Source organism: Neohortaea acidophila (genome assembly GCF_010093505.1).
Source record: "Neohortaea acidophila strain CBS 113389 unplaced genomic scaffold BDY17scaffold_7, whole genome shotgun sequence".
NCBI lineage: Eukaryota > Fungi > Ascomycota > Dothideomycetes > Mycosphaerellales > Teratosphaeriaceae > Neohortaea > Neohortaea acidophila.
In genome coordinates, this window is record NW_022985516.1 from 64145 (window position 1) to 84538 (window position 20394).

Genomic DNA, 20394 nt, shown 5'->3' on the forward strand with positions numbered 1-20394 from the left:
CGGACGGAGATGCTATGGAGTGTAGTCTATAGTTAACAATAATGCAACACAGGATTGAATGCTCATTCCCCTGAACTGAATTTACTCCGACGTCGTAGCCGCTCGCCGTAACGATGCAATACAAAGGGCACAGGCATGAGAGCCACGCCCACGAAACCGAGCAAAGATGTGGCCCAGCCGACACCCAATGCTTCATACACCTGCACGATGAAGAGCGGAAATCCAAACGCCTGGAAGCAAGTGTCAGTCACGGCAATCTCACCATGTCATATGTGATAGGACTCACCGCCAAGTACCGGATAAAAGTACACGACGACCATGCAGAGGCGGAGTACAGCGAACCATAGCAATCCGTGAAATACAGCCCCGTGCAAACAAAAATGAGCAGATTGCCACAACTGAAGAAGCCCTCAGCGATGACAGGCGAGATCCAATGGATATCAGGTCTCGCGGTCCAGCCAAACCAAAACATCCTACGAACTCATCATCAGCATCAACTCCCACAACACGTTCCAACAGAGATGTTAGACTCACGAAATAGGAAACATCGGCGCCCCGATCTTGGCGATGATCAGCCGCTTCTCGGGCGCCATGTTCGCCTTGCCGGCCGCTTTGGCTTTGCGGGATTCGCGCGTCCAATAGGTGCGGTAGACGACGAGGATGATGATCAGGCCTGCGATGCTGCCGACTGCTTGGCCGAGGTAGGTGAGGCCGGTGGCGCCGATGCCGAAACCATAGACCGTTTCGAAACTAAAGTGTGAACGAGAGATTAGAGGAGGATCGCTGGTAAGTGGAGTGTAGTGGGGTGTGCGTACGTCCAGGAGAAAGCAGCGAAAAAGGCATTGAGGATGCCAAAGTTGAAAGCATTATAAATGTCGAAGCATGCAACAATGGGCTCGGTGCACATCATGTAGATAGGGCGAGTGATGGTCTTTGTGAGGAAGTATCGGACGGCATCCCACAGGGTGGATTTTGAGGGTGTGATGGAAGCATTGAGGCCGCGCTGCTTGGCGCGACGTTTGAGGAGGACGGTCTTGTAGGACTCGTTCATGAACCAGGCGAGGGCGAAGGCGAAGACGAGGCCGAAGAGGATGACCCACTGCGTCCAGCGCCAGCTTTCGCCTTCGGTGACGTAGCCGCCGATGATGGGGCCGAAGACTGGGCCTACGAAGGTGTCAATAAGAGTGGCCGGGTAGGGAGAAGAAAGGTTCGAGACTCACCCATCTGAACCATGGTGATGAACACGGCAACAGGACCACCGCGTTCCTCCGGCGCGAGAAAATCAGACACCATCGCTGTGCCAATACTGAGGCCTGGACTAGCAAAAAGGCCAGCGAAGAAGCGACAGAGAGTGAGAGCGGTGATGTTCTGCGAAAAGCCGGCGCCGAGAGTGAATGCGGCCATGGCGGGCAAGGCGGAGACATAGACGGCTCTTCGACCGAATGTTTCGGACGACGGGCCTGCAATGATGGGGCCGAAGCTGAGGCCGAGCAGGTAGAAGGTGAAGGGGAGGAGGGCGATCTCCACAGAGACGCCGAACATCCTCGCGACCTCTTCATGGCCTGGTGTGTAGACGGAGGATCCAAAGGGGCTGCAACAATGGGAATTAGATGTTGGTCGAACAAAGCATTGGCGTACTCGTCGGTGGCGCGTACCAAAGAAAGGCAATTGCAGTTGCCACGCTCATATGGTACATCTTCTTGCGATACGTCCAGTTGCGCGGGTTTTCCTGGAAACAGGTCAGTTACTCTCTGCATGTGGTACGATCACAGATAGGGCAGATGTCCATACGGGGTCGTCTGGCCCATCCCAATCGGTGAGACTAGGTTGAACAATGACATTCTCAATCTCGATTTCATCCTTTGGCAGATCCATCTTGACGTCGGCCTCCTGCACGATTTCCTCCTTCGAGGACATGGCGTCTTGACTGTCGTCTCGCCATTTGCCAGCGTCATGAGCCTTGCCAATAGATGCCTCTTCATCGTCGTCCATCCTCGTCTACGTTCATCAGCCAGCTGGTGTCGAGACAAAGAGTAGAGTTAAGTAAGGCGTACATCGAGGGCGTGTATGAGCAGGTATTTCCCCCGATGTCGCGCTACCCGGCAAAGTCGGCACCGCGTGGCTGACCTTGACGGGGGGCCTTGCAAAAAACGGTCACATCACGCGCGGCCGGCGCGATACCTGCGCAGTTTGGCAGGTGAGGTTGGTCTGGTATATCACCCCCCTCAATGGCAAAAAGATGACTCATTGGGATGTTCATCAACATGCAATCCCGTAGGACTCAGTTACTCCCACCGAGGATCGAACTCGGGACCTTGTGCGTGATCCACGTTGCCCGCTACAGCAGAGAAATGTGAAGCACACGTCATACCACTAGACCATAAGAGCACGATAATCTGAAAATTCAAAATTGTACATATCCATTGTTCTATTCTGGCTCGTCGAACACGCCATCTCTTACCTCGTTGAACGAGCAGGGTATGCCGGAGAAGAAAGATATACGGTCCATGTTTCAAGCGACAATGTACATACATTAACGGATACGTGCTCGATCATCCCATTTCCCTCACTCCACTGCACTCGAACAGCACTCCACTCCACTCGAGGCTCGATTATACTCCAACCATCGACACTCCATTCCATCCCGTCCGTCTTCCGCATACCCTCATCCTCTCGGTCCCATCACATTAGGAGGAGCGATGCTACACGACGCTGCAACCTCAACGATAAGCGGTTCCGCTGAAAGCGTTGGATAGGCGAATGGAATTTGACGGACAGGCATAAGGCTAAAACATCCGGCTCGTCCTCCATATGCGGCTAAAATCGGATAAGTCGGGCGAAGACGATGCCACCAAGACGCGGTGCGCCAGTATGCGTATTTCCCCTTCTCAGACGCCGGTGGTGAAGACGGAAACTCGTTAAGATGCGTGATATCGTAATGCATGCATGCAGGACCAGGCCTTGGTAATTTGAGAGATTCTGCTTCGGTCACCCTCGTCATCTCGAGTCGAAGCTATACCGGAAATCCGGGTTCGCGACGCCCAAAGGCCGGCTGTAATCCTGCTGATCCTGCATGGACACTCGACTGCCGTTGTCGTGGTTGGCGAAGAGCGCAGAGGGGTTGAGCCGCTGGTCGTAAACCATAGGCCTGCTAGGCCTCCGCTCGCCGGCAACTTCCGCTTCTTGCCCGCCGCCGTAACCCAAGGGCCCGGCCGTGTCGGTTGCTTCGCCTGCTGCTGCGCTGCTGCCGCCGAACATGATCGAATGTCGAACACTATTCGACAGTGTTGTCGATTCGGGAGGGTTGAAAGGGTCGTCGTAGTTGGCCTCTGACATGCTCTGGGGTCGCGCACCGCCGAGCAGGCCGGTCCTGCTGAGGACGCTGCCTTTCCGTCGGGGGCTTCGGATGCCACCGCCGCGGCCGCCACTCCCGGCTTCGGTGTCTGCGGCGCGTCTCCGTCGCCACAGCAAGAAACCTGCCAAGATGAGGGCACCAACGCCGATTAGAACTCCAATGACCACGCCGGCAGTGGCGCCGCCGGAAAGTCCGGTTTTGTGGAGGTCTTCTTGGTTGGCGGGCGAGCTTGGCACCAGGGTGGGACTGTTCGTCACTGTATGCGTTGTCGGTGCCGTGCTGACAAGAGTCGTGCTCGTACTTAAAGATGATGAAAACGGCGCGGTCGTGTGCGTGTGCGTGCGGCTAGAAGGGGTAGCAGCCTGAGAAGAGGGGGTGATCTGATAGAAGACGTAATGTTAGCAACTTGCTCGAGTATCCGAGAGGGAGAGCCGGGGTGAGTAGATATGCTTTGCATGGAGGGCAAAATCATGGCGGAAAAAGATTTTGCAAACTCATACTGCAGTAACATAGGACACCACGACACTCGGACTCGGGGTTTGGACCTGCGTCACCGTCTGGTGCACAGTCTGTCGCATGGTTTGGGTGACGGTCTCACTCACAAAGATCGTTGGACTCGATGTGGGGGTTATTATTATTGGCGTGGGCGATGGTGACGATTTCTAGGCATTGTTAGCAGGCCGTTGACACGTTGAAGACGCTAGCGCCACGGAGCACGACTCCTCGCGATTGGCGGAGAATGACGCGTGATAGCTGGTTGGGATGAACGTACGGTACTCGGAGCTCCAGCTGTGCCCGACGGGGAGTTGGCAAGGGCAATATAGCCAAACAAGCCCGCGCCCGAATTCCCGCACTGATCATCAGGATAGCCAGGACACTGTTCGCTGCATTCCGACGTGCTGACTTGGTTGTAGGGGATGTAATTGGAGCACCAGCAATTCGTGTCCTGGACAATGGCAAAGGCGAAGCCGTCTTGGCAATGGGTGGAACAGGAGCCCATGGAGTTGTAGATGTTGTATTGCGGGGTGGAATCCGAGCCGGTGTTCTCGTTGGAACAGTATTTGGTGTAGAGGCCATCGGTGCCGCCTGCTCTGGCAGATACGATGAGGAGCAAAAGGCAAGCGAGGGCTGGATGGTAGAGCGCCATCCTTTGTGCCATTGACATATTCACCATGCTCGGGTAGAGTTTTCCTTTCCTTTTCCTGATTCAGACTAACCCACACCTGTTCACAGGGAGATGGCTAGGCTCATGAAAGAGGTTGCTCGAGGCTGTTGACGATAATGTGCGTGTTTCTCGGTGAGGTGCGTCGGAGACGCCAAGGCTGGACCAATAACGAGAGGTGTCTTGGTCACGACAGAGGTGGGGGCAGATGAGCTGCCAGCACTCCAGAGATGGAAGGGAGTGGGTGAGGGATAAAAAGGCGCTGGCTGTGACCGGCAGAACCAGGAGGGCGAAGGTAGCAATGGACGGAGAAGGCGGAAGGACGGCGAGGCAAAGGGTGAAGGGAGAAGCGAAGGGCGGTCGGGTCCGGAAGGGAGGGGAGAATTCACGTTGTCGACGGAGAGCGGTCCAGGTGAAGGTGAGGTGGAGATGGAGAGGAGGAAGAGAGAAGAGTAATGAGAGTTCACACACACACCGTATAGGATGAACGGGTCAGATACCACGCAGGGCGGATTTCCGCTGGGTCGCACGAATCGCCCTCCCCCATCCGCGCCTGCGCCTGCGCCGCCGCCTTCCCTCATCCACTTCCCGGAAGGGCAGATTGAGATCTTCCGGGCCAAGCTACGCGAAATGCGGTTAGGGCAAACCCAAAACGCGAGACACGGCCTGTAGGAAGGCGAGGACGCATGCTACCCTTGCTCTTTGCGGCCTAGCGCTGTGTTTCATCCGACCTGTTCTCCCCAAGCTCCTTCCGCAACTGGATTTGCCTTGGATGTTGCTTTTCTTACCCATCGCCCCCCGCGTTGCCGAAGCGCGCTCGTCATCGAGATCGCAGTTGGACGCGTGCTGTGCCGATGCCGTCTCCTGCTTCTCCCTTCATATTGCCTATCTGGTGGACACTGGCAAGGGAGGACAGGTATGCGGGTAGTGATGACGCCCACATTGCACCGCGCTGGTCGCAACATGGACGGGAGCCACTCGGGTGTGTAGTTGCAAGGTTCTGCCCTGCAGTTTGCCTGCAGTCGAGCTCGCGGTTACCATTCGCAGGGCAAGCTGCAAGATACAGCACCCGGCCAACCTACCGCACCTCACTCTGCGCAATGTGCACCGGGTGGTGATGATCTTGCGATGGCCAAGTCTTGTCCTCGGTCTCCTTGATGTCATGCCGACTATCCTCGCGTTGTTTCTTGTTGATCCCCCACCGGCCATTCGCCCTTCCGACTCGGCGCGACGCCCGCGACGGAGGGAGAGAAGACGAATAAACTCTTCCAGAAATACCGCCGGAAGCTACCTCTTCCACCGATCACCCCTGCTCCGAGAGTTCAGCATCTGCGAACTCTATCCATCTTATCCGCTTTCTCCACCGTGACCGTCGGCCTTTGAGTGGCAAATCGTCAAATTCACGCAAGGTAGCAATGCGCACATCTTCGCCTCACGGGGCTCAGATGCATGCAACCGGCCTGCTTGCACTCCACGTAACGTCTCTTACTGCTTGCACTCCATGCAACGTTTCTTGCTTATATACCATCAATCGACGAGTGTCTAAGGTGGATGCCTTGGGCTTCGACTGCTGGGGTATGGAGATTGATGCCTTGGGTCTCGACTGCTCGCACCCCTGCTACGAAGCTCTCCCCGCGACCGCCAACCCACCAAGATCTAAGAATACCCCATCGCCAAGTCGCATCCATTGGTGCGTCTTGTTGTTTCAACCACGACCGAGCAGTGCTACGCATCTTCCCGGCAGGGCACCTCCGCGACAGTTATAGACTTCCATGCTGCAGGTCTTGCGTCAAGCCAGATTCGTCTTAACTACCAGTCCTTTATTCGCGCATCTCATACTGTAGCCTCTTATCGTCGTCCACAAACTCCCGGCCAACCTTATTCGAACTCGATGCGCGCGTCAGCGAATTGCACGAGTCGCCGCAGAGAGTTGGGTGTTGCCACGCGGGGAGCCGGACATTACCCTAACCCTTCCCACGGATTCGAGCGAATCAACTGTACTGGCACTCTGTCCGCGCGATGATGATGATACGGATGCTCCCATTCGAGTCCGGAGCGCATATTGGATCGTAATTCCCAGTCATGCTCTCACACACTATGCTTTGAAAGAGAGGCCGGAGTGGCAATCGTGTTGCCTCGTGCAATCAATAACGGGCCATCATTATCGGGCTAGCCTTACCAAGGGAATCCTTCACTGGCCTCTACACGCCGAAAGATTGAAAGGTCACGATGAACATACACTGTTTGCTGGATTACATATACTGAGGTCCGACGGAGTCTATCGTCGATTCTACCGTGCCAATTGACGTTCGACATGTCGAAGATCGTATCCTCGCGAGGTTGAATGAGTACCTATACCGTATTGCATAGACAACTGCCCATTCGTAAGACGGTCAACGAGAATCTCTTGCAGTACAAGCACTCTTCAGCACGAATACATACTGAGGCTGAAACTGCCTCTCATCTCATTGATGTTCGACGTCGGAAGCGACCTGGACGGAAGGGACAACGTGGACCCCGCACTCCACACCCCGCACCCCAGACTCCACCACTCCAACCAGTAGCACTTCACGCCTAGGCCTCCAAGTCGCTAGGCATTGGATCTCACTGCAGGTTGACTTGTGTGCCTTGTTTTGCAGGCGAGTCTGACTCCTTGTTCAGTATCTTGCCTTCTCTTCCTTGACGTCGAACACCCCCCGTTTCGCATTACTCAGTACCTCATCGAACACCATCTACGTTGCCACCACAATGGCAGGCGGCAAGCCCTACCCCGAAGTCCCCGTGGGGAACAAGACCTACACCAATGCGGCTGTCGTCATCATCGGCGCCGGCATCTCTGGCATGGTGAGATTGCAACAACCACTGCCACCCAACGCTTACTGACGTCCAATGTAGTGCACTGCCATTGACCTCATCAAACGCAACAACTGCCGCAACTTCGTCATCCTCGAGCGCTCGGCGGGCTTTGGCGGGACGTGGCATGACAACAAGTAAGGATGCCCTCAGACTATTACATCGCAAGCACTAATCATTCTTTTGTGCAGATACCCTGGATGTTGCTGCGATGTGTGGAGTATGCTCTACTCATTCAGCTTCGCCCAAAACAGGTGCGCGAACCAATACCCTTGCTGGTCAACGCATGACACTGATCCCTCTCCTAGCGACTGGACCCGCGAGTACCCCGGGCAAGAAGAGATCCTCTCCTACCTCGTGCGCGTCGCGCAAGAATACAACCTCTACCAATACGTGCGCTTCAACACGAGCGTCGAGGAGTCGACGTGGGACGACGAGGCGAAGAAGTGGCGCACAAAAGTCAGCACGGCGCAGGGCAGCAAGGAGGGCGAGTTCCAGCAGGAGTACACGATTTCGAGCGACTTCCTCGTTAGTGCTGTTGGGCAGTTGAACTCGCCCAAATGGCCGGAGATTGAGGGGATTGGGTCGTTTGATGGCAAGACGATGCATTCTGCCCGATGGGATTGGTCGTATGATTTGGAGGGGAAGAGGGTGGCGATGTTGGGGAGTGGTGAGTCAAATGGTATACTTGTCACTCTTCCGCACAATCAACTAACATATGGACAGGATGCACCAGTGCACAGATTGTACGGCCTCTCATACCCCCTCCACATCAACCAATGCTAACCTCTCGCACCTCCAGGTCCCCGAAATCGCCAAAGTAGCCAAGCACATCACAATCTTCCAGCGCACGCCCAACTGGCTCTTCCCGCGCATGGACCAGCCGACATCCGCCCTGATGCGCAGCGTCTACAAGTACATCCCGCCGATCCGGTGGCGCAAGCGCGCGGGGCAAATGGACTTCCGCGAAGCCTTCTACGACGCCGTGACGGACTCGCAGAGCGACAATGCGAACATGATCCGCACGCTGCACCAGCAGAAGCTGGAGGCGGAGTTGCCGGATCGCAAGGATTTGTGGGACAAGTTGACGCCCAAGTATAATCCTGGTTGCAAGCGGGTGATTATCTCCGACGACTTCTTCCCTGCGCTTGGGCTGCCGAATGTCGATTTGGAGACAAGGCCGATTGATTCTATTGCCGGGAGTAAAGTCAAGGTGACGGAAGCGGATGGGAGGATTGTGGATGTGGAGCCGGAGTTTGATCTGCTCGTATGCGCGACGGGGTTCAAGACAACGCAGTTTATGCATCCGATTGAGATGAAGGGGAAGAATGGACGTGCCCTCAGCGAAGTGTGGAAAGATGGCGCTCAAGCGTTGTATGGGACGTGTGTGGAGGACATGCCCAACTTCTGCCAGCTCTACGGCCCAAATACCAATTTGGGTGAGTTTCGCCAATTGCAGTGCCCCGAGGCCGCAATACTGACCTTCTTAACAGGCCACAACAGCATCATCCTCATGATCGAAGCGCAATCCCGCTGGATCAACGGCCTGATCGCCCCCGTCCTGACCGCGCGCAAACAAGGCAAAGCGCTCAGCCTGCGCCCCAAACCCGCCAAAGTAGCAGCGTACAACGCCGAGATCCAAGCAGAGCTGCAAGCGTCCAGCTTCAACGACCCAAACTGCAACTCGTGGTACAAGAATGAGAGCGGGCGCATCACGAACAACTGGTCGAGGACGGTGGTCGCGTACCAGCATCAGATGGAGGAGGTGAAATTCGACGATTTCGTGGTTGAGGGGAGTGGGGTGGGGATTGTGAGGGATCGGCCGAGGATTCATGTGGGAAGGGTGAAGGAGGAGACGAGCGTGAGTGATCGGACGATTGTGGCGTTGGGGGCGGTGGGCGCTGCTGCTGTGGTGGGGAGTTGGTTGTTGAGGAACTCGCAGTATTTGAGGCAGGTCAAGGTGAGTTGAGTTCGGGTTGCGTGCAGTCGGATGCGGAATGCTGATGCTTCGTAGCTTCCGGCGTTGTCGTCTTGATGTCGTTTTGAGGGCGTTGTGCGTGCCATCTCCGGATTACATAGCAATCCATTGTATCCACGCTTCCATGTATTGTGGCCGGAGTGCACTCAGACGTGGGATATGCTGATGTCACCGTCTCAACCGCCTTCTGCCACCTCTTCACTATCCTCCCCCTCCTCGCTGGAGCTGACATGACCATTCCCATTGATCTCCCCCTTCTCCTCCTCATCCTCATCCTCCAACTCATCCAGCTCCTCCCCCAGCCCACTAACCCTCGGCTCCAACCTCTCCTCATCCTCCAAGAAAACCCTCGGATTCAGCTTCGGCAGCGTCGTAGCACAAACCCTACTCTTCCCCAGTAAATCATCCACAAACTGATCCACGTACGTCAACTGCCACCCCTCCCTCGTCCTCCTCTTCAACTTCCTCGAATCGTTCAGCAGCGGCTCAAGAGTAGTGTACACCTCCTCGTCCTTTTCCCACGCCAGCCGCACATAAAACGCGGCCAGCGCCCGCAAATACTTGAACTCCTCCCCCGCCTGGCTTAGATAAAACTCCACAATCTCGCGCTCAGGCGTGAGCTGCAACATCTTGAACGCAAGGCACAAGAAGGGCGTGGGTTTCTGCGCAACGCCGTACGTGCCGCCGAGGAAGGTGAGGTCGACGGCGCGGTCGAGGAGGGTGGCGGCGTTCAGGCCGAAGCATTGCTCTTTCCAGTAGTACGAGTCGATGATGCGGTCGCGCACGGCTTTTTCGAAGAGCTTGAGCGGGTTGTCGCCGTGGATTAGGGTGCCGGTGTAGCCGCGCTCGTCGAGGGCGCGGCGCGCGTCGGCTTGGTGGGCCATGGCTGGGTGATACCGGCTAAGACATTGTCTGGTGTGGTGTGGAAGATGAGAGATGTGGTTGTTCAAATTTCGAGGTTCGCAGTTTCCTGTTTGGGTGGGGAAAGTGGGGCTTACTTAGGGTCGACCGGCGACAGCCTCGTGCTTCACAACCGACCACTAGGTCAGTGCAACACGCGCAATCGCTTCATATCTTTGCTATTTGCAACAATGATACTACGTGAGGTGCCGTGAGTCATACCATATGAGCAAAAAAATAGATTTTTCGATAGCATGGTGAGCGACCAACAAACCATCACCGCCTGCCCGGCCTCTTGGGTCTCGCAAACCCACTTCCCGCCGCCTTACTCTCCACCGCACCCTCGCCATTAGCAGCAGCAGCACCACCACTCAGATCCTCCACCGCCAGCTCACTCGGCTCCGTAGCCTCCAACGACTTGGCAACAGTCAAACCCGCATCGCGCTCTGCCACGATGCGCGTAGTTCTCTTGCCGGTGCTGTAGACCATGCGCTCCTTCACTTTCGAGCTGGAAGGACAGGTGTAGATGAAGACGATGCTCGGGTCCCCGGAGGATGAGGGGTAAGAGTAGAAGGAGTAGCGCGGTTCGTCGGCACTGATCGTCTTCCCCACGTCCGCGGGCTCGATGTTGTTGCGGGAGGAATGCAGGCGCAACGTCTCGTCCGGAAGGGCGTATTTCAGCTGCACGAGTGTGCCTTTGCTTCCTTCTTCCCCAAGCGTTCGAAGTGCTTCGACCACACCCTCCCCGGTGGGAATATCGATCTTGCTACTGACATGCCCTCTTCGCCCCGTCGTGCCCTGCGACTCCAGTGCCTCCGCCTCCTTCACACCTTTCAACCCGCTCTCCTCCTCCGTCAGCGGAGCATCAAGCGACACATGCGCCTCATGCTTCGCCCAGCCCTCCGCCGTCAGCTCATCCTTGTCCGTAGCAAAGATCGTCTGCCTGAACCGCTCAATGCCCAACTCGCGCACGAGCGTCAGCCGCGTGCTGGCGAAGAGCATCTTCTGCCGTACGGGCGCGGCATTGGGGACGTAAGTAATGGCGGCGTAGCCATCGGGTTCGCCGGCGTGGGTTTTGAGGAGGATGTAGGTTGCTGCGGTTGGGGAGATGTGGGATTGCAATTGGTGCAGGTCGGCGGTGAAGTCGGTGCTTGTGAGGGAGATGGATTGCGTGGGGAGGATGGACTCGTGGTCTATGGTTGCGAGGAGGGCGCGTTGGTCGTCGGAGGAGACGAGGGTGCGGAAGGCATGTTGCAGTTCTTCGGAGGCTGGGGGCAAATACTGTTAGCTGGTTGTGATGAAGATTGAGGACTGGGATGACAAGAGGCTGACCTGTTATTCCGGACTGCATTGTGGGCAATGTGTTTATGGTAGGAGCACCATTGTGAGTGGAAGTACGCAAGCTACGACGTGGAGGAGTGGGCGGGCCTGGCTGACGTTGCTCCTCTGGCCTGAGGCAGCCACGCTACAACTGCAGCATAAAAGCAGACAACATTGAAGATATGTGTATCATGTACCACTTCCATGAACCACAATCGGCCCAAATAAGGTAGTAAACTTGATCCATTTCTCATGCTTCCTTCTTATCACAAAGCTCCATCAGCCCAGACCAGCATGTTTTTCAACGCCCACTCAGGCGGGACATCTCCCTCATCCACAATCCTCCTCGCACTCTCCCTCGTGCCAAACGCCTCGAAAAACTCCCTCAGCTTAGGAAACGTCTCAACCACCTCCCTCCCATATACGTCGCGGACCTTCTCTCCAGAGCCGAGCGTCATGTCGACGCCGTAGCAATCGCGCGTAAACTCGAGGAACTGGTACAACACGATATCGGCGAGGGTGACATGGCCATCGACGCCCTGGCGAAGAAGCGACATGTCTCTTTCCGCGGCCTGCCACCACTTCTCAATCGTCATGAGTGACCGCCGCACCCAGCGTAGCATTTCCTTGGAGCCGGCCGGGTAGGACATGGTGCCTGCTTTGGTGCCGAAGGTGCGGACGGGGTTCCTGCGAAGGGTGTCAGTCGTTATTCGTGGACGGGAAGGTGGAGGAAAGCAGACTCACCAATCGCCAGTGCACTGTTCGGCCAGACTTAATACCTCGTTGATCTCCACTCGCTGCACCAGTGTGGTACCCGCCAGGGAGCGGAGCGCCGCGTCGCCAAACCCATACACCCTCTTCTCGCACACTTCCTCTAAAAAGTGCATGATAGCCATGGATTGACGAATCTGTAGGCCGGACGCCGAGCCATTTTCCTCTGCTGAAGGTACAACGAGAATAGGCAGACTGCCAGTCGGCCTGGGCGGATACGAGGAGTCCACCGCTTGATCCTCATCCTGTGGAGTGGACACGCGAACGACGGTGACGAGGCTGGAGGGTATGCGCTTCTCGCGCAGGTAGATGATGACGCGGCGAGGAAAGGGCATCCAGGGATAGGCGTAGAGGAGCCAGGGGAAGGCCGGGGTGAAGGGGAGAGACATGATGGGTGCTAGAGTTGTACAAGAGCGTGCCTACCGTGTGTTCATTGTTCCAACGGCAGCAGGTTGTCTGCGGCGTTGCTTGCTTTATAGAGGAGCGTGGACTTCATGCTTGGCCACTTTGGTGAAACATCAAGGTTCCTCCACCTCGGAGCCTTTCACTCGACATATGTAAGCAGCATGAGAACATTTCGGCTGATTCGGGCTAGCAGCGAATGCCTTTTACCTGGTATGGCCGTGTCGAGGAGGAGGAGGATGATAAGTCTCCGGAATTCTTGTTTCTAACGACGGAGGACGGGCGGAAAGTCTCCGAAGTGCATGCAGCGTCTGAACGGAATGATGCCGACATCGCCGCTCCTCGGGACAACGTCACTTCACTTCATCACCTCTCCGCCGATATTCACGAGCAACATCAAGCATTGATCCTGAGAGAGCAAGCAATAAAACAAACCCAAAAGCTCCAGCCAAATCTACGAATCCATCTCGGATATCTACTCGTCAAGACTCGCATGCCTGGCCTCTGATCCTGCAGCCAACCATGGACTTCATCGTCGGCACCTTCAACTACGAAACCCTCTACACCCTGCACTTCTCCCCTCCAACCCGCACCCAGCCGACCGCAAGCCTCAGCATCCTCCGCAGCAGCCCAGCAATAGGCGGCCACTCCTGGCTCACCCTCTCCCCCACAAAAGAATACCTCTACACAACAGCCTGGACCAAGCCCAACCCCTCCATAGCAGCGTACAAACTGCGCGCCTCAGGCCGCGAAATCCAATTCCTCAACGCCAAACCCGTCGCCGCGCTTTCCGGGTACGTGTGCACGAACGGGACCCACCTGTTCAGCGTGGGCGGTCCGTCAGGCGAAGTCTTCCGGCTAGAGAAGGACGGGAGTATAGGCGAGTGCGTGCAGAACCTCGATTTCGTGACCGGGCACGGGGAGAATGTATCCGAGAACCGGAATCGAGATGCGCCAGGCGCGGCGCACGGGTCTTTCGGCGGCTTACGACATGGTGCGCACTCGGTGGACCTCTCGCCTGACGGCCGCAGTTTGTACGTCGCGGACATTGGCCGGAATGCCATCTTCACCTACAGCGTGGGCAAATTCAACTTGCGGGATCTCTACGATCCGCCGCTGAAGCTAGGGACGAAGCACATCTCGCCCAGACCGAACGACGGGCCGCGACACTCCTGGCCGCACCCGAACGGGAAAGTGCTGTACGTGCTGCAAGAGCACACCAGCATGGTGGACGTGTTCGCCATCGCCGAGGACGGCGTGACTCTGGAGCACAAGCAGGGCGTCAAAATTATTCCCGCGGAGAAGGAGGCGAAAGAGTACTGGGCGGATGAAGTCCGGCTCGATCAGAGCGGCGATGCCTCCCGGCCGAAATTCATGTACGCTTCCACGAGGGGCCTGCAGGCTTCGACAAAGGGATACGTCGCCGCATTCTCCCTGGACGAGCACGGCTACTTGATCTCCGAAACCGCAATCCACATCTGGGAAACGCCGACGTCAGGCGGTTTAGCGAATGCCATTGAGCCTGCGCCGCCTATCAAAGGCCAGCGCGAGGATGTGCAGTACTTGGCCATGACGGATAGCGAGGAGGGGTGGGTGTTTATGTTGAGTTTCGACGGCAAGAAGATTGCCGAGGTGGCGAGGGTGAGTTTGGGGAAGACGGAGGAGGGGGAGGTGGTGGGTGCTGCTACTGCTGTTTGGCTGGGGGCTGGAGGGGGCGGGCTTGTGCACGAGGTTAATTCATGAGTTGATAGCAAGGCAGTCTCTCTTCACACTTTGCCGCTATGCTGAATAGCATGACTCAAATCTACAGCTGCTTAGGAATCGATTCCATCCTCTCGCAGCCGTGTTCTCCTTTCGTACTCCCTTAGACAACCATGACTCCCCCACCACTAACCTCCAGCCCCTCCGCACGCCCACCACTCCCATCAAGCACACACATACCCTCCTCCGTCCCAAACACCCTCAGCTTATTCCCATACACACTCCAAAACTCACTACGACGCCCCGGCATCCCGCCCTCAAAACTCTGCTCAACAGCCGCGTCATGATATGGTAGTTTGGCATTTACTGCTGCTGCGATGAAGGGGTCATGCGGGTCTTGGGGAGGGAGGCTGGGATCGCCTTTCCGCTTCCATTTGCCGCCTACTTCGGAGGGGGTGAAGGTGCTGACTTCAGATGGGGTGGAAGAAGCGCCGGCAACTGCGTCGGAGTCGGATTGTGGGGCGTCAGTGTCAGCGATGTGCACCCCGTTGATGCCGGCGGTGATATGCTGCTCTTCTCTTGTGGCTTTGTGGTCGACGTAGTTCCCCTCTCGCGCAAGTTTGGCCGAAAGACGGGTTGCGATCTGCGCGGTGAGAAAGCTGTCGTAGCCCGCCTCATGCAAAGCCTCTGCTTCCGAGTACTTCATGTGCTCGGCGTCGATTTCTAACGTAGGCTTGCGCTCGGCACTGAGCTGAGTGGCGATTTGCTCCAGCGAGCTGACGGGATTGATGTCTCCGCAATTGTGCGTAGACATGTACTTCGTGTCCACAATGTTGGGCCAGATGTGGTGAATTTTCTGCTGGAACTCTTCCACCGAGTTCGGAAGCGGGCCGATGAAGGTTTTGTAAATATATACCAGATCGAGAAAGCAGTTGTGGCCGACGAGCATGCGCGGATTCCCTTTGATGATTCGTTGCGCACGGTTGAAACGCGACTGGAAGTCGTCCATGTCGCAGAACACTGCTTCGCCATTGGCTGGATCTCGAGCACACTCACGCAAGGGCAAGCCGGTGAGTTTGCTGCCATGCAAGGCTTCGATAATCCAGCGAAAGCCCTTTTGCTTGTTGATATGCGCCTCGAGGTCTCGGACTCGCTCTGCGTGGATTCTATCCTCGCGTTGCTGGTCGAAACGCACGATTTGGATGAAGTCGCGTTTGCTAATGGTGACGAGGTCGGGGTACTCGGACCGAACAAGCTGGTGGACGAGGCGCTTTTCGAAGCGGGAGAGTCCTTCGACAACTTGCTCTTCTCCATCGGAGTCGGAGGGATGTTGACTGGCTTTGGTAATGTCGAGGTACTCGGATGACTCCCGGTAGTGTCCCTTCAGCCAGGCGTTGACCTCGCTACGAACATGCTCCATGAAGGCAAGAGCCTCCACTTCCGTCGGTTTGATGTTGATGTCGGAGATGGCGGTCCTATCTTGACGCTGTTGGAACTTCTCGCGTGCTTGCTTGCTCTCTTCACGAGAGAGGTAGGGAACGCCCCATTTGAAAGGAGCGCTGAAGTCAAAGCCAACCTTCAGCAGGAAGTCCACTGCGCCAGACTGAAACGAGAAGATGCGTTCGACGTCGATGCCGCGCTCCTCAATGGTCGGACTGAGCTCGATGTTGTAGGGTTTGAGAATATACTTTTGGAGCTCGACGTCTTGCTCAACGCAGGTGAGCCCGATCTGAAGAATCTGATATCGCTCGGCCGCTTCCTTGGTCTCTGAGTACCGATCCTGCAAAGATGGTTTTCCCTTGGCATAGCTCGTGTGATACTTGGTCGGAACCCCGCTCAGTTCGAGGTCGAAGGCGACGAAGTGTGAGTGAGAGATGTCCGTCAACAGGTCGAGAATGAGTGGGTAGAAGGAGACTTTGTCGATTTCCATGTTGACGGGTCCGGCTGGCAATCGAAACTGAATACCGTATATGAGGCCTAGTGGAATTGTTCGATGAGCGCTCGAGGAGTTGATTGCTCAGCGAGATGAGTGAGTAATTGGTGAAGGGTTGTGTTTGAGTGATGAGCAAGGGAAAGAAGACTCCACCTGCCGGGCTCACTCGAGGAGAAGGACGAATGTAAAGAACAAAGAAGGGAGAAACCCGCTCTTCCGTGATGGAAAGCAGAAAGGTCTGCTGAAATCACAACCTGCACAGCAGATGATGGCGGAAGAAGTGAGGAGCAAACACAATCACGGCGGCGTTGTACTTGCCTCACTCATGATGCAGCTCAAGAGGTGCTTGCCTCGTCTGATATCTGAATTGTCAACTAACTGGATCAGCATGTGCAGGGAGAAGGTAGCGTGTGAGGGCAGATGATGGTTGACATCAAGTGGCTGAAGAGTCAAAGCCTTGAACGATTCATGATGTCCACCACTTTATTACGTCAGCAACACGTCGCGCCGCGCGCACATCCACTGGTCCGTGCTGAACCTCGGCGTGCACCAACCCCGTCCCATCCCACACCTCCATGACGATCACCCGCACCTTGCCCACCGATCTCCCTCTCTCTCGACACTCCGTCGTCCGCCGCAATGCCTTCCACAGACACTGCCTCGTACCAAGACGGCGCCGACTCCCAACACTACCTCTCCAGCTCCCTGTCCAGCCTCTCGCGCTCCAAAACCACCAGCTCCTTCATCGTCCGCACCTACAAGCAAGCCACCCAACTCTACCTCACCCGCCGCTTCAAAGAGGCCCTAGACACCCTTGAGCCTATCATCAGCCCGCAACCTGCTTCGGAAAACGGACACTCCAACGGCCACCGCAGCAATGGCTACTCCTCCGATCTGGCGCACAGCGCAGCGGGACCGGCGCCCGTCGCGCAAGCATCGCGCAGCACCAGGACCAAAGTCTGGGTCTTCTACCTGAGCCTCCTCAACTCCATCATCACCTTGGGCAGCGAAGAAGGGCGCGTCATCTTCGGCGGGGCGAAGTGGAAGGAAATCACGGCAAAGGTGCAGAGCGGCTCGGTGTGGGACGAGGTGGTCCAGCGCGGATACGGCGGGCAAGATGGAGACGTCGATGCAGATGTCGTCGTCAACCTTGCCACTCTCCTGTCGGGACACATGCAAGACCAGACGTTTAACCAGCAGCGACTAGAAACGTATCTGGCTACCTCTGATGCAGGGCCAGGCGGACACCTATCGTGGTCGCAAGACGGGATGAGCACGCCCATGTCTAATAGCTCATCGTCGCCAAAGACACTGGCCACGCGCTTGAAGATCCTCGAGATTTACACGCTACATGTATTACCTGCGAATGGAGAGTGGGAGTACTCGCGCTCATTCATCGACATGAGCGACATGCTGGACGAGGAGCGGAAAGAGGCGTTTCTGAACGCGCTGCAGAATCTCAAAGCAGAGAAGGACGGGCTGTCAGAGCGGCAGCGAGAATTGGAAGAGCAGCGAGAGCAGGAAATGGAGCAGCAGCGAAGAGAAGAGGAGGAAGAGCGCAGGAGAGCAGTGGCGGAAGAAGAAGCGCGGAAGCAAGAAGAGCAACGCCGACACGCGGAAGCGGAGAAGCAAAAGGCCACGAGAACAGTCAACGGCTCGGCAAGCAGCCAGAAACCGGTTGCTAAACCGTTGCCCACTCCGGCACCTTCAGCACCTTCATCCCGTCCCTCCTCAAAGGCGCAACGAAAACAGCCTGCTGCCCCATCACCCCCACCAACCTTCTACCGCCGCGCCTCATCTCTTCTCCTCAATTTCCAACATCTCGTCGTCAAGGCCGGCCAAGGCATGAACACCATGGCCATCCTGCGCTTACTGATGTTCATCGCCGCTTTTTTGCTCCTCATTGCCAGGCGTGATTTGCGCATGAGGATCCGAAGGGGAATGGAGGATGGATGGGTGAAGATCAAGCAGACTGTGGGCATGGGTGTGAAGTAAGCTGCTCTTCCTGATCTCATCTCGCGATAGTACGCTGTGGACTAATCCGCGCTTTCTCCAGGGTATCCTATATCTGACCGACTTTCTGACTGTTGGCACGAGGCGCCATTTGAACGAGACATCTACGATCTGGATAGTGGAACTCCGGCGCGCGCATAGGATGATCATAGCACGACTTCTTGCGATCATGACCGACATAGTGGCCGCTTCATTCAGCCACACCTGTATGGACAGCAGTCACCATTCCCCTCTCATCTCGCCATAAACTGCACAAACTCCCTACCCACCTCCGACCCCCTAAACCCACTCAAATCCCTCCCCCACCCATCCACAACCTCCCCCTCCTCATCCCCACTCCAAACCCCACCCTCCACCTCCCCTTTCTCATCCCCCCACTCCTCCTCATCCGAAGCACCCTTCCCACGAAACCCATAAACATTCCCATCAAACTCATCCTCCGAATCGACTTCTTGCTCGGGGTAATCAGCGCCATAGAAACCCTCTGCATTCTCGTCTTCTTCGCCTTCTACCTCTCCGTCCCACGCTTTGTCGCTCCCGGTAGGGGAAGAAGGGGAGTGGTAGAAGGTTTGCCAGAGTGCTTCTTCCTCCTCGGTGTTGACGACAAGGTAGCCAATGGCGTTGCCTGATCCGTTGGTGGGGGTGGTGGCTGAGTGAGGAGTAGATTTCGGAGCGAGGATGTAAGTGTCGTAGACATAGTCCGTGTCGTTCTCCATCTGCACGTCGTGCTCCTCCGTCGTGGCACCGAGTTCGGCGTTGGCAGCTACCCGTGCGTTATGCAGTTGCCGACTCCGCTCACCGGACATCCGCGGCGGTGCAACACGCTGCTGCACACCTGTAGAGCTCTGCAAGTTCCGCGCAACATCTCCATTCGGAAGTATGCCCTTCGCCATCTCCTCGCGCTCCACCTCCTCCAAAGCAGTCTGATGCATGTAATCCGCCAACTCCTGGATTCGCCGCCTCTCGCCCACGCTTTCTGGCCCACGCGGGCTAGAGAGATGGCTCGACGAGGAGCGAAGGGTTGCGTTTCGACCAGGACGTTTGAAAGACTCTATGGCCGCATTGATCCCCCCATCAGATCGAGACAGTAGTGTTCCCTGTCCAACATCTCCATCCCCCCTCTTCACCTTCTTCTCAACAACCGTAGCAACACCCCCATCAGTCCCCCTCCTCTTCCTTCCAGCAAGTTGGAAAACCCTCCTCGTCGACTCCCCTCCATTAACCATTCGAGCCTCTCGCGATGGCGCAGGAGCACCAGCAGCAGACGGAATTTCAACAGGCTGTTCCTCCCTCGCCGTCACCGGCACAGCATCAGCTTTCCGAACATAATGCAAATTCGTCGCGGCGCGTTTATTCCCGCGCGCCTGCTGCTGGACGATGAGGATGTCGGGCGCATCGTCGGTGCGTTTGCGCTTGAGGCGCACGAGGGTCGGTTCCGACATGGTGGGTTGGGCGTGTGATGTAAGGATGTAATAAGTGGGAGGGTTGGAAGTTGAAGTTAGAGGTGCAGAAGAGGAAGGTACGCTAGTCCCGCGCTTTCACGTGCGTGCAAGTCTGGGAAGAATTGCTCTGCGAACAAAGACGAATGGCGTCGGGTTTCTTTCAATGCATGTATATTTGGCGACGGTTCGTACTGGAATGACAAGGAAAACTTCGGCCAACTCATGAATGAAGCAGGTAGGTAGCTCTCATACTCGACCACCGTCTGCCCTCCCTGTCATATCTCCGCTAAGCTCACGCAACACACAAAACAATGCCATGCCACCCCATTCCCCCGACCCTCGTGCTTCCCCAGGCCGCCGTCGTCTAACCCGATACTGTAATACCGTGAACCCGCCCTCAGGTGCGCATCAAAGAAAGAAAGCCTCCCTGCGCCTCGTAACGCCATGCCATGCAGCATATGCTCCCCGTAATCTCTCATTCACAATGCAATGAATGCAAGCGCATCTCCCAACCCTCTCCGCATCCCGTCGCTCAGGTCTGCTCACCCTCCTCCCCCTCCTCAG

General features: G+C 56.3%; 11 protein-coding genes and 1 non-coding gene across 12 annotated transcripts; 4 read left to right on the forward strand and 8 right to left on the reverse strand.

Moving 5' to 3' along the window:
* Positions 1-23: 23 nt before the first annotated feature.
* Positions 24-2242, reverse strand: BDY17DRAFT_299316 (benomyl/methotrexate resistance protein). Its single transcript, XM_033733882.1, has 8 exons — positions 2055-2242; positions 1792-1998; positions 1656-1729; positions 1221-1591; positions 816-1164; positions 535-750; positions 287-473; positions 24-230 (listed from the first exon to the last, which is right to left on the reverse strand). Exons 2-8 carry the CDS (start codon positions 1990-1992, stop codon positions 63-65), a joined length of 1566 nt encoding a protein of 521 aa, XP_033588174.1. The 5' UTR covers positions 1993-1998; positions 2055-2242; the 3' UTR covers positions 24-62.
* A 44-nt stretch (positions 2243-2286) lies between these two features.
* BDY17DRAFT_t27 lies at positions 2287-2388 on the reverse strand. The gene has a single exon. It is a non-coding gene; the product is annotated as a tRNA-Val (tRNA).
* Positions 2389-2997: 609 nt separating this feature from the next.
* BDY17DRAFT_317402 (uncharacterized protein) lies at positions 2998-4502 on the reverse strand (the record flags this gene model as incomplete). The annotated part of the gene is made up of 2 exons (XM_033736099.1): positions 2998-3735; positions 4128-4502. The coding sequence occupies 2 exons, from the start codon at positions 4500-4502 to the stop codon at positions 2998-3000; spliced, it is 1113 nt and encodes a 370-aa protein (XP_033588175.1).
* Positions 4503-5541: 1039 nt separating this feature from the next.
* BDY17DRAFT_299328 (uncharacterized protein) lies at positions 5542-6167 on the forward strand. Its single transcript, XM_033733883.1, has one exon. The coding sequence runs from the start codon at positions 5635-5637 to the stop codon at positions 5884-5886; it is 252 nt and encodes an 83-aa protein (XP_033588176.1). The 5' UTR covers positions 5542-5634; the 3' UTR covers positions 5887-6167.
* A 1006-nt stretch (positions 6168-7173) lies between these two features.
* On the forward strand, positions 7174-9432 carry BDY17DRAFT_168112 (uncharacterized protein). The gene is made up of 6 exons (XM_033729783.1): positions 7174-7361; positions 7413-7507; positions 7562-7624; positions 7679-8040; positions 8097-8116; positions 8173-9432. The coding sequence occupies exons 1-6, from the start codon at positions 7266-7268 to the stop codon at positions 9337-9339; spliced, it is 1803 nt and encodes a 600-aa protein (XP_033588177.1). The 5' UTR covers positions 7174-7265; the 3' UTR covers positions 9340-9432.
* Positions 9433-9524: 92 nt separating this feature from the next.
* On the reverse strand, positions 9525-10232 carry BDY17DRAFT_253188 (PRP38 family-domain-containing protein; the record flags this gene model as incomplete). Its single annotated transcript, XM_033731323.1, has 1 exon — positions 9525-10232. The coding sequence occupies one exon, from the start codon at positions 10230-10232 to the stop codon at positions 9525-9527; it is 708 nt and encodes a 235-aa protein (XP_033588178.1).
* A 119-nt stretch (positions 10233-10351) lies between these two features.
* BDY17DRAFT_299337 (twinfilin-1) lies at positions 10352-11637 on the reverse strand. The gene is made up of 2 exons (XM_033733884.1): positions 11581-11637; positions 10352-11516 (listed from the first exon to the last, which is right to left on the reverse strand). The coding sequence occupies exons 1-2, from the start codon at positions 11597-11599 to the stop codon at positions 10525-10527; spliced, it is 1011 nt and encodes a 336-aa protein (XP_033588179.1). The 5' UTR covers positions 11600-11637; the 3' UTR covers positions 10352-10524.
* Positions 11638-11834: 197 nt separating this feature from the next.
* Positions 11835-12728, reverse strand: BDY17DRAFT_325134 (uncharacterized protein; the record flags this gene model as incomplete). Its single annotated transcript, XM_033737308.1, has 2 exons — positions 11835-12255; positions 12313-12728. 2 exons carry the CDS (start codon positions 12726-12728, stop codon positions 11835-11837), a joined length of 837 nt encoding a protein of 278 aa, XP_033588180.1.
* A 535-nt stretch (positions 12729-13263) lies between these two features.
* On the forward strand, positions 13264-14442 carry BDY17DRAFT_233240 (muconate cycloisomerase I, MLE; the record flags this gene model as incomplete). Its single annotated transcript, XM_033730250.1, has 1 exon — positions 13264-14442. A coding segment is annotated over one exon (1179 nt), but the record flags the coding sequence as incomplete, so codon positions are not given.
* A 91-nt stretch (positions 14443-14533) lies between these two features.
* Positions 14534-16805, reverse strand: BDY17DRAFT_299341 (ribonuclease H-like domain-containing protein). Its single transcript, XM_033733885.1, has one exon. The coding sequence runs from the start codon at positions 16370-16372 to the stop codon at positions 14606-14608; it is 1767 nt and encodes a 588-aa protein (XP_033588182.1). The 5' UTR covers positions 16373-16805; the 3' UTR covers positions 14534-14605.
* A 162-nt stretch (positions 16806-16967) lies between these two features.
* On the forward strand, positions 16968-18676 carry BDY17DRAFT_299342 (uncharacterized protein). The gene is made up of 2 exons (XM_033733886.1): positions 16968-18366; positions 18432-18676. Exons 1-2 carry the CDS (start codon positions 17015-17017, stop codon positions 18445-18447), a joined length of 1368 nt encoding a protein of 455 aa, XP_033588183.1. The 5' UTR covers positions 16968-17014; the 3' UTR covers positions 18448-18676.
* On the reverse strand, positions 18622-19830 carry BDY17DRAFT_311287 (uncharacterized protein; the record flags this gene model as incomplete). The annotated part of the gene is made up of 1 exon (XM_033735520.1): positions 18622-19830. One exon carries the CDS (start codon positions 19828-19830, stop codon positions 18622-18624), a length of 1209 nt encoding a protein of 402 aa, XP_033588184.1.
* Positions 19831-20394: the final 564 nt, after the last annotated feature.

Bases quoted from the DNA above. Each gene is read 5' to 3' on its own strand.
- BDY17DRAFT_299316 (XM_033733882.1), bottom strand. From the start codon at position 1,992: ATGGACGACGATGAAGAGGCATCTATTGGCAAGGCTCATGACGCTGGC. The intron at 1,592-1,655 runs GTACGCGCCACC...CCATTGTTGCAG, and splicing joins ACTGCAATTGCCTTTCTTTG to CCCCTTTGGATCCTCCGTCT. The intron at 751-815 runs GTACGCACACCC...TTCACACTTTAG, and splicing joins TTCGCTGCTTTCTCCTGGAC to TTTCGAAACGGTCTATGGTT.
- BDY17DRAFT_299328 (XM_033733883.1), top strand. From the start codon at position 5,635: ATGATCTTGCGATGGCCAAGTCTTGTCCTCGGTCTCCTTGATGTCATG.
- BDY17DRAFT_168112 (XM_033729783.1), top strand. From the start codon at position 7,266: ATGGCAGGCGGCAAGCCCTACCCCGAAGTCCCCGTGGGGAACAAGACC. The intron at 7,625-7,678 runs GTGCGCGAACCA...TCCCTCTCCTAG, and splicing joins TTCAGCTTCGCCCAAAACAG to CGACTGGACCCGCGAGTACC. The intron at 8,041-8,096 runs GTGAGTCAAATG...ACATATGGACAG, and splicing joins GGTGGCGATGTTGGGGAGTG to GATGCACCAGTGCACAGATT.
- BDY17DRAFT_299341 (XM_033733885.1), bottom strand. From the start codon at position 16,372: ATGGAAATCGACAAAGTCTCCTTCTACCCACTCATTCTCGACCTGTTG.
- BDY17DRAFT_299342 (XM_033733886.1), top strand. From the start codon at position 17,015: ATGCCTTCCACAGACACTGCCTCGTACCAAGACGGCGCCGACTCCCAA.